This window comes from Andrographis paniculata, unplaced genomic scaffold, assembly GCF_009805555.1.
Source record: "Andrographis paniculata isolate CXL003 unplaced genomic scaffold, ASM980555v1 Contig56END, whole genome shotgun sequence".
NCBI classification, from domain to species: domain Eukaryota; kingdom Viridiplantae; phylum Streptophyta; class Magnoliopsida; order Lamiales; family Acanthaceae; genus Andrographis; species Andrographis paniculata.
In genome coordinates this window covers 2,504,220-2,516,277 of record NW_026137591.1, presented here as the reverse complement: position 1 = coordinate 2,516,277, position 12,058 = coordinate 2,504,220, and the positions used below count along the sequence as shown (strand labels likewise).

Here is a 12,058-nt window from a genome sequence, read left to right as displayed (position 1 = left end):
TATATTTAATTTTTTTATTTGTAGTATTGTTATAAAATATACCTATAATTTGTCTAATTACAAAAATTAGGGATGTCAACGGGCAGTTTGGGGACGAATTTTACAGGCTCCAAGATCCGCCTCACTAGAACATATTAAAATCCAAAATCCGCCCCACTCCGCTTCGACCCGATTCCAGGACCAGTTCCGCCCTGAACTCGGAGGGTTGCGGGCTAACTCTACGAACCCGCTTGTTTTTTAGAGAAGAATAAAATATAATTTTTTAAAATAATTTAATACTTAAAAAAAAGTATGCCTTAAAGTACTTTAAAAAATTATTTTAAGTATTAAAATTAAGTATTAATTTTTAAAAAATCAAATATTTACAATAATATGTAGTGATGACGGTCTGTAGTACTTCCGATTATAAAAAGAATTATAGGAGAAACAAATGTGAAAGGCAAATTTGATTTAAAATTAAAATTCTATTTTATGTTTACAATTTTTTAAATAAATAAATAATATAATTTATATTGTATAAAAATATAAATAAATTATAATAATTGTTAAAATATCTGAGTTTGGGTCCGGGTCCGAGAAGAGACGAGTTTTTAGTAAAACTCGTAATCTGCTCCGAACCCGACCGGGTCTAAAATACAAAATTCACAATCCGCTCCAAACCAATTTTTTTAAACCCGATCCAACCCCATTAAAATTGGGTCCGGGGCGTGTCCGGAGCTAACGGGCCTAACAAAAATTATCTACATTAAAATTATTTAATATTTATTTTATTCATAAAATATTAAATATATAAAAATATATTATTCTCGTATCAATTATATTTGAAATAATTAATTTTTAATATATATTTTATTAAAAATATGTCCAAAAGAGATAAAGAATATAGCATAATTGTCAATTGAACGTGGGTTGAGGAAGTACATTAATAGCAAAAACCGAAATCAAGAAAGTGTTTGGCAAATAACTTTTTTGAAGACCTTTTAGCTTATTGAACAGCTTTTAATTGTTTGATCGGTCAAAAAGCTAATTTAGATGTTTGTAAATTAGCTTTTTAGAGTAGTTTTTTGGATCCAAAAAACTAATTTATGAAAACCTAATTTACCCGGCGTTTTGAAATAGTTTTTTCTGTAATTTTTTTTATTTCCTTATATGCCCTTAAAAATTTATTATGCATTTTACACAAATAAATATATTTTGATTATTTATTAATTATATTAGAATATTTTATTATATTATTGTTTTACTTTTATAAATTTAAAATAATTAATTTTTATATAAAAATTATTTTAATTATAAAATATATAAATTTATTAAAATCAATATAAAATAGAAAATATAAATATTAATAATTTATTTTCATATTAAAATTACATTATATAAATTTTATACTAAAAATAAATTAAATTTATTAAAAATTATAAATATAGTGAACTAATTGATAACTAATATAATAAATATATACATGAAACATTTATTATTTTATATTTTACATCATTTTTAATAGAAAAAACTATTTATATATTTCAATAAAAATATATTATTTTTTAAATTTAACTATAATAAATATAAATACTTTTTATAACATTTTACAATTTTCAATAACTAATAAAAAAAACTTCAAATATTCTAAACTCAAAACAACATAATTAAATATATTAAAAACAAAAATAAAATAGAAATATCTTCGATTGTCATTTTACGTATAAACAGCTAATATCAAACAGTTACTTTACCAAATATTTTAATACAAATAGTTAATCGAATCAGCTAGTTAAATGAGCTATTCAATCAGCTAATTGAATGACCTCACACCTATCAGCTAATTTCCAACACGCACTCAAAAAACAAAGAAACAAATTAATCATACACAACAATTGTACCTTTAATATTTTATTATAATAATAAAATAAGCTCTTCCTTTGAGGAAAATTATCACCAGGTCCCGAGATCAATAAATCCACACCCTTGATGCCCGCGGTATTGACTGGCGGGCGCTGTGCTCCATGGACCTTCCAACCTTGAACCTTTATTTTCATTTATTTATCAATTGAAAGATGAGTTCGATACGTAAACGTAATGCTAGTAATCACCCAATCAAGATATTCAAGAAAACGAAACGAGGGAATGCCCGCTTCTTCAGTGCCTTCCTACACCCGCGCTTCTGGAAATCCATTCATGGCGGAAATTGAAGAAATCAATGACCTACACTTGAAGAAAATCGCACAACTCAGGAAACCAAAGGAAAAAGGAAAAAGAGAAAGGTGAAACTTGCAGAGCAGGTAGAAGAATCAATCCATACAGCCAATTCTCTCTTCGAATTTTTTCGATCACAATTCGCACTCGCCATTGCGGATTTCAATCTGGATTGTGTTGAATCCCTAGGGTTTTTTTTTTTAATTTCCCCAATTTGAATCTCCAATTTGTCGATTTTGCGTTCATATTGTGATATTTTGGTTAGCCTCGTGCATGCGCTCGGTTATTATTAGGGCACAGAAATGGCGGAAAATTGGGGGAAAATATACATCTGATTTTGATTTCGGATTTTGATTTAGGGCATAGAAATGAGCAGTGTTCGTTTCGTATTACAAGTTTCTTGAATGAAATTCGATTATTACAATGTCGAAAATCGGACCTCTTTCTCAGAAATCACTGTTCTATTTGTTCTTGATGACTTCAACGCTGCTGATGATGTCGATGCTGTTAGTAGTGCTAAGGCCAAATGGTCGGATTTCTTCGCTTGATCTTAGGTTATTCCCAAGAGCTAATGAGAATCTTGTTGTAAGATCATCTTCTGTAGAAATTAGCAATGAAGAAGAAGAAGATCAATTAGGTTTGAGAGATTGTGAAATTCTCAAGGTGTTCATGTATGATTTGCCACCCCAATTCCATTTTGCTCTCTTGGGATGGAAAGGCGGCGGCAACGGCGCGTCGGTATGGCCCGATGTCCGAGCCTCTGAGGTCCCCGAATACCCCGGCGGATTGAATTTACAGCACAGCGTCGAATACTGGCTGACATTGGATCTCTTGAGTTCGGAGTTTGAAAGAAACTTGAGCGGTCGTAGCGCTGTAAGAGTGCATGATCCGCGTCTAGCTGATGTTGTGTTTGTCCCATTTTTCGCATCGATTAGCTACAATAAGTTCTCGAAGGTTAAGGTAGGACAGAGGAGCGTGGACGATTTATTACAGGAGAAATTGGTTCGATTCTTGACGAGCCGGGAGGAATGGAAGAGGTCGGGTGGCAAGGATCATATAATCGTCGCTCATCATCCGAATAGCCTTTTGTCTTCGAGGATGAAGCTGTGGCCGGCAACGTATGTTCTTGCTGACTTCGGGAGGTACCCTCTGTCCGTCGCTAATGTTGAGAAGGATGTGATCGCGCCGTACGTGCATCTTGCGCAGAACTATTTGGATGATCGATCAGACTTCGATAGCCGGCCGACTCTGCTCTACTTTCAGGGTGCTATATACCGAAAAGCTGTAAGTCATGCTTGTCCATTGTAATTTGTTCGTATTTATAGGGTGTGCCGTATGAATATATATTTTGTGCTGTGATCAATAGTAACGTATGTTGTTGGTTTATCTGCTGTACGAAATTTACGAAATTGCGCAAAATCCTCTATTATTTTAAAATTGTGTTAGACTCCATTATAGTTTTAGAAATCTTGCGTCTAACTCCTCTTCTGTCATTAGTTAATGGTGATTTAGTAGTTATGTAATTTCTAAATTACTTAATAACGGAAGAGGGGTTAAATGCAATGTTTTTTAAACTACGAGGAAGTTGACACAATTTTAAAACAACGAGAAGTTTCGCATACTTTTTATAAACCACATATGGGTTTTATACTATCTTGTCTTATATTCCCTCCGTCCCTTTGGAGTGACCTTAGGGATTAATAGTTATTAGTATTTTATTAGTCAGTTGAAGTGTGTAAAAACTTTTACGTAGAAAGTAATTGTATGTTTGTAATTTAGTTAAAAGTTAAAAAAGTATTTTAACATTAGTGTGTGATTACTTTTTCTAAAATAAAAAATGATACTTTGGGGAGGAACGGACAAAAATGGTAGAAATAGTACTTTTAGTCCGTGGAGAGACTATTAAAATACATTAGCACTATCGACATGTGATGTGCTGTTGCACCGAGGCAAATTACAAAATTTAGCACAGTAACTGCGGCCATTGTAATAACCTTAACCGAACCTTATTAGTTCCTCTGTTTCTTGCATTCAGGGCGGAACTATTCGACAAGAGCTTTATTACATGCTGCAAGATGAAAAGGACGTGCATTTCGCGTTCGGAAGCATAAAAGGGGACGGCATCAGCAACGCATCCCTCGGGATGCAGCAGTCGAAGTTTTGCCTCAACATCGCCGGCGACACTCCCTCGTCCAATCGTCTGTTCGACGCCATCGCCAGCCACTGTGTTCCCGTAATAATCAGCGACGAAATTGAGCTTCCCTATGAAGACATCCTTGACTACTCCGAGTTCTCCGTATTTGTCTCCCGAGAAGATGCCCTAAAAGAAAACTTCCTCATAACCATGATCCGGAACATCGGCAGAGAGGAGTGGACGAAAATGTGGCGAAGGCTGAAAGAAGTCGAGCAGTTCTTCGAGTTCCGGTACCCGTCGCGGCCGAATGACGCTGTGCAGATGATATGGCAAGCGATCGCGCGGAGGGTCCCTGCGGTTACAAGGAAAGTGAACCGGGCCAGTCGATTTTCAGAGACAGCTGAGTCGTCGGGAGAGACGTGGCTTTGGTCGGCCCCTCTGCCAAGGAACTTTACGTGAGATTCGACGACGACGACGTTTTTTCGAGGGGTATTGATGCAGGTTTCTGCAGAAAAAATACGCCATGGATGAGCTGTGGATGAGCTGTGGAAAGGTATAAGAGTGTACATTGTAAGGTTTTTGGATGATCAGCGACAGTTGAGGGCATTTTGTAATAACATGTGATGTGTTCGATCTGCATTTTCTTTAGTTTTGTTTTGAACAGATCGATCTTTAATGGAACTAGAGACATTAGAACGAGAAAAAGTTACATGGAAAAAGTGTGCTTGTTTGGCTTAGAGACGAATGCCGTTTTATCTTTGGATATGAACGTCATCGGAGTCGGCGGCAAAGGTGGTGGCAGCGTCGCTGAAGAGAGCAGCAGCAACGCGGGCAAGTTTCAGTTTTGTAAAAAGGTGGCTGGGTACGGAGAGAAGAGAATGATATTATTAAGAGGAAGAGATGAACTTAGAATTTAAATTATTGTTATTTTTTTTTTTATTAAAAGAGTAATAATAATAATAATAATACACGTGTTGCTTTTTTGTGGATTTGACTGTGTAGACCGTGAAAAAATTCTACCGATGATTCGATGCGCTTTTGATAAATATATTTATTACGGATCCATGGGATCATCTGTCCCAAAAATAAACTCTATTTTCCTATCCTCACATACATAGTGTGTATGTATATACACAATGTGTGTATGGGACAGCGGGACAGAATTTTGTCTGAGACAGACGTTCCCGTCCGATTACGGATGGTCTTATAAATAGAGTTATTTTAAAATTTAACATAAAGTCAATTAACTCTATTTGTGTTTTATTTTAAAAGCGAATAACCCTCTATATTTTAAAAGTAGCACCATTGTTATCTATATTTTGTAGAATTGCACAGAAAATAACCAACTAATAACAAATTGTATCACTTGCACGGTGTATGAGAATATGAATTTACTAAAATAGCCCCACCATCATTATAAAACTCATTGATGAATTTTCTTCATTAATATTGGCGAACATATTTACATTGTTGTTGGTGATTATCATTTTAAGAAAACAAATACGGATGGTAACCTCTCATATAAAATGACTAAAAACAAATTGAAGGACTCGATCTTTTCCAAAGCAACTAAAATAAATTCTTTCTTGCAGGATCCCCAAATCCAAGCTTTCTTCTGATACCTCGAACAGTCATTTGTGAAAACGTAGCAAACTCCAGAATTTGTGGAGGAACAATGCAACATATCAGCGCTCGATCAGGCCACCGAAGAAAAGATTTCGCTTGACCTTTATAGTGCCCATTTCCATGCTCAGCCAATGGTCGGGTTCCTTCACCAATAGACTTTTTGTTAGATCCCTCACCTGGAAACCAATCATCAGCAAGAACTTCAAATTCTGCATTATAGCATTTGCGAGCGTCTCCTCAGTTTTTGGCAACTGGCGCATCTAAACAACATCTTTCTGTAAAGCAGCTTGTAGAGGAAGACTCCGAGTGTTTACCAATCGACCGAAGATGTATTCTTTCCGGGACTGGAAACCCGAGCCAGTAGCCTTGTCTAGGTACAACGTTAGGAGCTGCCCCTTCTCGGCAATCTTGGCCTTCCCGTTGTCCACATAATTTGAATGTCTTTAGAAAAATTAGAACTTCTTGTTGTTGAAGAAAAATTTGCTACAAAAGGGTTGCTGCTACTGCTTGAAATGCAATTGATGATGTAACATCCCGGTTGGCTCAAATAAAAATATTACTGCCACATCAATTTAAAATGTCGATTTTACTGAGCCGGCCCGCCTTATGCGATGCTAAGGATTATATATTATAAATATCCAACCTGTATAAATAAATATTTTTTTTAAAATTTTTTTATAAGTACATTAAAATCAAACATATGTTAGTGTCTCGACTCGCAATTAAAATGATTGGACTATTATAAATAAAATAATAATTAATTGATTAATTATGTGCTCTCAACCTTGTATAAATTCCATCATGTTTCATAGGGAGAGTCCTTACCTAGATTACCTTCAAAATGTAGATTTAATATTAGCAAACTGTTGAGTAAATAGAACAAAATTACACAAGTAAATATAATTTAAATCATACATATTTATAAATTTGATGTTACATGGGTTATGGTTACCTTATTATTTTTCCGTTATATTTATTATGTTTAAAGATATGAGGAGTATTTGATTTAATATATACCATTTTGCTTTCTAGGCTTCCTCTGGGGTGCATTGCATAAAACATTTTTTGTTCTTTCGATATATATATTTTATTATTTAATACTGGCAGCAAGTAAAGTTATCCATAAATAATTGACATTATCCAAAATGCCTATGAATATCATCAATAGCACGGGATAAGGCAAATCAATCAGCAAAAATGTCTCTCGATAAATAATATAAAAAGTTTGATACCACCATAGATGCATCCAACCCTAACATCAAAGATATAACCAACAAGGTACAAATAATAGATGTCAATTAATCATATGGATAGTCGACATGTATCGCCGTTCACCACAAAGCTATCCAGCTCTCATGGTAGCGAAAATAGACCTATTCAGAAGATCTATTCCGTGTATAATAGTGAATTTGTTCACCCCAGAAATCACCCAAAAGAAACCCGAAAACTCTATTCCTCTTTGCGCTCTCATCCGGGATTGCGTTTAGAGGTGGCCAATGATCCTGAAATACTGGTATATCCTACTAGTGATCAGTCTAATTAGTGGATCAAAACCTGCACAAAAATGATTAAATAGGGTTATAAATAATCATAATCAAATCCAATCAGCAAAGCATACTGCAACACAAGTCAATTCGTTGTCTGACTAACTATTGTTACTACATAGTGTAACAATACATTAATATATGTATGCATGTTGGTGCCCTCGCTTAGCACTACCGTACACAAAAAATAACAGTAGAATCCAATAATTCCACAAACAGCAATTATGTTACATGTATAAGATATATGATTCACGAATACAATAAAGAACCAAGTGAATCACATTACTTCCGAGCCCAAAACAAAGAGGTACGGTACGTTTCGTATTTGATATTGAATCACGACAATACAATTATTAGACTATCAAAATTATGTTTCAAACACAAAAATTAAGTCGTGATTGAGTGTATGTAATTCCCATATAATTACTTAGCAGTTTTGGTAATTATATCAAGCTAACGAGCTTGATCAATATGATACTACCAGTATATTATTGTGATTGACAACTAGCTACATTTGGAAGCAAAATACATGTTTTATTCTATTCCTAGTTAGATTAATAATTCCATTATCATGCAATATCAACTATAAATTTCTTAATACATTCACCTTTATGCAATTTAAATAAAAACATATAAGCTATAAGCTTGCATATATAGTTTGTTAACATACAAGATGAGATACGTGGTTATTCAAAGGATCTAATAGCTTGCTCGAATGATGAAGTTTTAAATTAATCTATTGGTTTTTAAACTTTTTCTTATGATAGAATACTCTATCGTAATTATAAAAGCTTTGTACCTAATATCACTTTGACTGACAGATTTTAAAATAAAATATTTTAAGTTACGAATAAGCAGACAAGTCTAAAATACTGTCGAAATAACTTGAATTCGGATTAAACACTACAAGAAAATATCATTTTTGTAACGAGATTTTTTCGTCTTTAAATTCATTTTTTCCGTTACTAATGATATTAGAGACGAAATTAATGATGGAATTACGTTAGCTACGTGATCTTTAGGGATGAAATTCCGTTACAAATATACTATTTTTTTGTAGTGAAAGTGAAATTCTATAAATATAAACTTGGAGTTATATCTAACGTAATAACTTAAGAATTACCATAATTTGATGCTTACATAATCAATTATAAATTTTAATTTTTCTTTTTTTTTTTGTCAAATGTCTTATTTATAAAATAAATAATCTAAATTCTATTTAAAACTATAATTAAATTCTACTTACACAAAGAACACAATACCAAAATCAAAATTGAACTCGGATGAAGGAATATTTTCTTCTTCCTTCTTTTCTTTTCTTTTGTTCTCCAACGTTTTTCTTCTGTGCCATTTTCTTTGTTTGGTTTGTTGATTTCGAATGTATATATATATATTATTAGTTTTATATATGATAATTCATATTTATCCTAAACTTATAATATAATAATAATATTACTATTTTTAGTAATATTAATAAAATATTTAATTACTTCCTCTTACCAGTATTTATTCATACAAAATCTTTTTAATTATAATCGATATACAAAATATGAATCAAATTTATTTTATAATATTAATTTGTTGTCCCCATTAATATCATCAAAATATTCATTTGTATAATAATATTATTTTATACACTTCGAAATTAGAGTATTACAATTAAGCTACATCTGAGAGAAGTAGAGTAGAAAGAGATAAATGTTGGTAATAGGAGGATGGATGAATTTGTTTATATAGTGATGGATTGAGGAAAGTTCAATGGGGGTGGGTAATCAAAGCAAGTAGGATCGATGGCCTCTCAAATGATGGATATGCAAGCATAATAACTTATACGTTGTTCAATATCTTCATGAATCTAGGAACTTTTTCTTGCATTGTATTATTTGGTCTATAACATTCGAGATTATGCAGGATTATATACAAAAGATTCTTTTTTGGCATTTTCTTTAGCCCTATGCCTCTTATCCCTAGAGGGTCTTCCTACACTAGCAGATTTTTTTCGAAAAACTTTATTTATTCTTGTGTGGATGGCAAGCAAGCGAATCTTGTACCCCAACTTTTGCTCGAGTCATCAGCCAAAACTCTCCCAAAAATGGTGTGCAACTTCACGCACAAGTATTTTTCTATAAGGATCTTTGAGTTGTCCTACAAATTCATTCAAATTGATCATATCATATCATACATGTAAGAAAATTACTACTAATAAGTCATTGTATAAATAGCATGGATACAAACCATAGTCATTTTGCTAAAGTTTTTGATATTGTCTACAAATTAGAGGACACAAAACAAATAGAAATTACAATCACCAATAACACCTAATTTCAAATACCCCAAAATGGAAATTCAGAAATTAACTCTTACACCATAATCGAGCAACACATTGATGCTTTCTTCTTGGTCGATTGTAATGAAGTATGGTTACACCGTTCCTTTCAGTGGTGATAATTATTTGTTTGTAGTATTTGTGTGCGTTCTGTGAAATCTATGGTTGCTTCTTGTTGATTTTTTAACCCTTCGTGATCTTTGGTGCTTGTATGTGTTTATAACTCAATTAGATTAAATTTGCATGTATTCAAATTTATTTTTTTAACACATTATTTATTTAATTTTTGTTTTTCCTTTCAAAACATAATATCACATTTTTTATTTAATATATTACATATAAAAAAATTCTATTTAAATATCATATGATCACAATCCAGATTTTTCATTAATTCATAAACATAAAAAGAACACCAAAACACAATCAAATCTTAAAATTTTCTAATTTAAATTAATTTAAAGTACAAATACTTTAGAAACGACTGTACAGTGTGATAATATTTTAAAATTTGATAAATATATATTAATTGAAATAATATGGTTGTATAAAAACAAGATATTGTGTAATGTATTTGATAAATTTTTAATTAAATTTAAAAAATGAAAAAAAAAACGTTTAATTGGTGATTTTTTTTTTATTAATTTAGATTTTTTAAGTAAAATTTTATATAAAAAAAATAATATATGTATATATATAATTTTTTTATATGAAATGTGATAAATGAGAGCTGTCTTAGAAAATCTTAGAAGAAATTTGTTTGAAAGAAAATAATTCAGGAGCTGGACCGTGGAAAAATTTAAAAACAATAACTAATTAAACACACTCTTTAATTTTCTATTTCATATTCCACAATTTAACCACATTATCACTACAATTTTCTCTTTCTTAAACTAATCCAATATATTTACAGTCTCACTTGTCCATAGATTGAATGTGATGGATTGACCCGACTATATTAAAAAATTTAAATAAGAAAAATATAATTTAACAATGGGTTAGACATTTATTTATTTATATATATATATATATATATATATAACATAAGAATTTGAAGCCGTCAATTCATAATTTTATGATCAAAAGCCCACTCTTACACTGTCTTTAATTAATGAGCTCAAACGATGCTTTGTATTAAGAGGGTGTTTGATAAATAGCTTTTTGAAGAGCTTTTAATTTATTGAATAGTTTTAGCTGTTTGAACAGTCAAAAAGATAATTTAGGTGTTTGGTAAATTGGTTTTTTGAAATAGTTTTTTGGACCCAAAAAGCTAATTTCTGAAAAGCTAACTTACCCAGCGTTTTGAAATAGTTTTTTTTTTTTAAAAAAAATTTTATTCCTTATATGCCCTTAAAAATTTATTATAAATTTTACACAAATAAATATATTTTGATGATTTATTAATTATATTAGAATATTTTATTATATTATAGTTTTACTTTTATAAATTTAAAATAATTAATTTTTATATAAAAATTATTTTAATTGTAAAATATATAAATTTATTAAAATCAACATAAAATAAAAAATATAAATATTAATAATTTATTTTTTATTAAAATTACATTATATAAATTTTATACTAAAAATAAATTAAATTTATTGAAAATTATAAATATAATGAATTAATCGATAACTAACATAATAAATATATATACACGAAAAATTTATTATTTTATATTTTACATCATTTTCAATAAAAAAAACTATTTATATATTTTAATAAAAATGTATTATTTTTTAAATATAATTGTAATAAAAATAAATACTTTTATAACACTTTTACAATTTTCAATAACTAATAACAAAAATTTTTAAACATTTTAAACTCAAAAGAACATAATTGAATATATTAGAAACAAGAATAAAATAGAAATGTCCTCAATTGTCATTTTACATATAAACAGCTAATATCAAACGGTTGTTTTACCAAACATTTTAATACAAACAGCTAATCGAATCAGCTAGTCAAACCAGCTAATTGAATCAGCTAACAACTATCAGCTAATTGAATAAGCAAACAGCTGATAATTTATAAAAATAATATTTTGCATTAACTTATTATTTTTTTATTAAAAAATAAATATATTATATATATATATATATGAATGTGTGTATATATTATATTTTTTATTAATATTCATGGGTCGTATTAGTAAAATATCGTTGAATGAATATATACCACTATGGTCACACAATTTCAGTGGCACCATATCACTCACAATCTCAAAATACGTT

The 12,058-nt window shown here is 30.5% G+C and overlaps 1 protein-coding gene across 2 annotated transcripts; it reads left to right on the top strand.

Moving 5' to 3' along the window:
* Positions 1-2,090: 2,090 nt before the first annotated feature.
* On the top strand, positions 2,091-5,340 carry LOC127256549 (probable arabinosyltransferase ARAD1). Of its 2 annotated transcripts, XR_007839871.1 has the most exons (3): positions 2,091-3,477; positions 4,229-4,880; positions 4,977-5,340. XR_007839871.1 is itself a non-coding variant. In XM_051282606.1 (2 exons), exons 1-2 carry the CDS (start codon positions 2,617-2,619, stop codon positions 4,784-4,786), a joined length of 1,419 nt encoding a protein of 472 aa, XP_051138563.1. In that variant the 5' UTR covers positions 2,611-2,616; the 3' UTR covers positions 4,787-5,340. The 2 variants fall into 2 exon arrangements, 1 of the variants encoding a protein (XP_051138563.1); XM_051282606.1 differs by having other exon boundaries at positions 2,611-3,477; positions 4,229-5,340.
* Positions 5,341-12,058: the final 6,718 nt, after the last annotated feature.

What these genes read in the sequence shown, in the direction of transcription:
- LOC127256549 (XM_051282606.1), top strand. Translation starts at nt 2,617, where the DNA reads ATGTCGAAAATCGGACCTCTTTCTCAGAAATCACTGTTCTATTTGTTC. An exon ending in GTGCTATATACCGAAAAGCT is followed by an intron (nt 3,478 to 4,228) that starts GTAAGTCATGCT and finishes TCTTGCATTCAG; the next exon opens with GGCGGAACTATTCGACAAGA.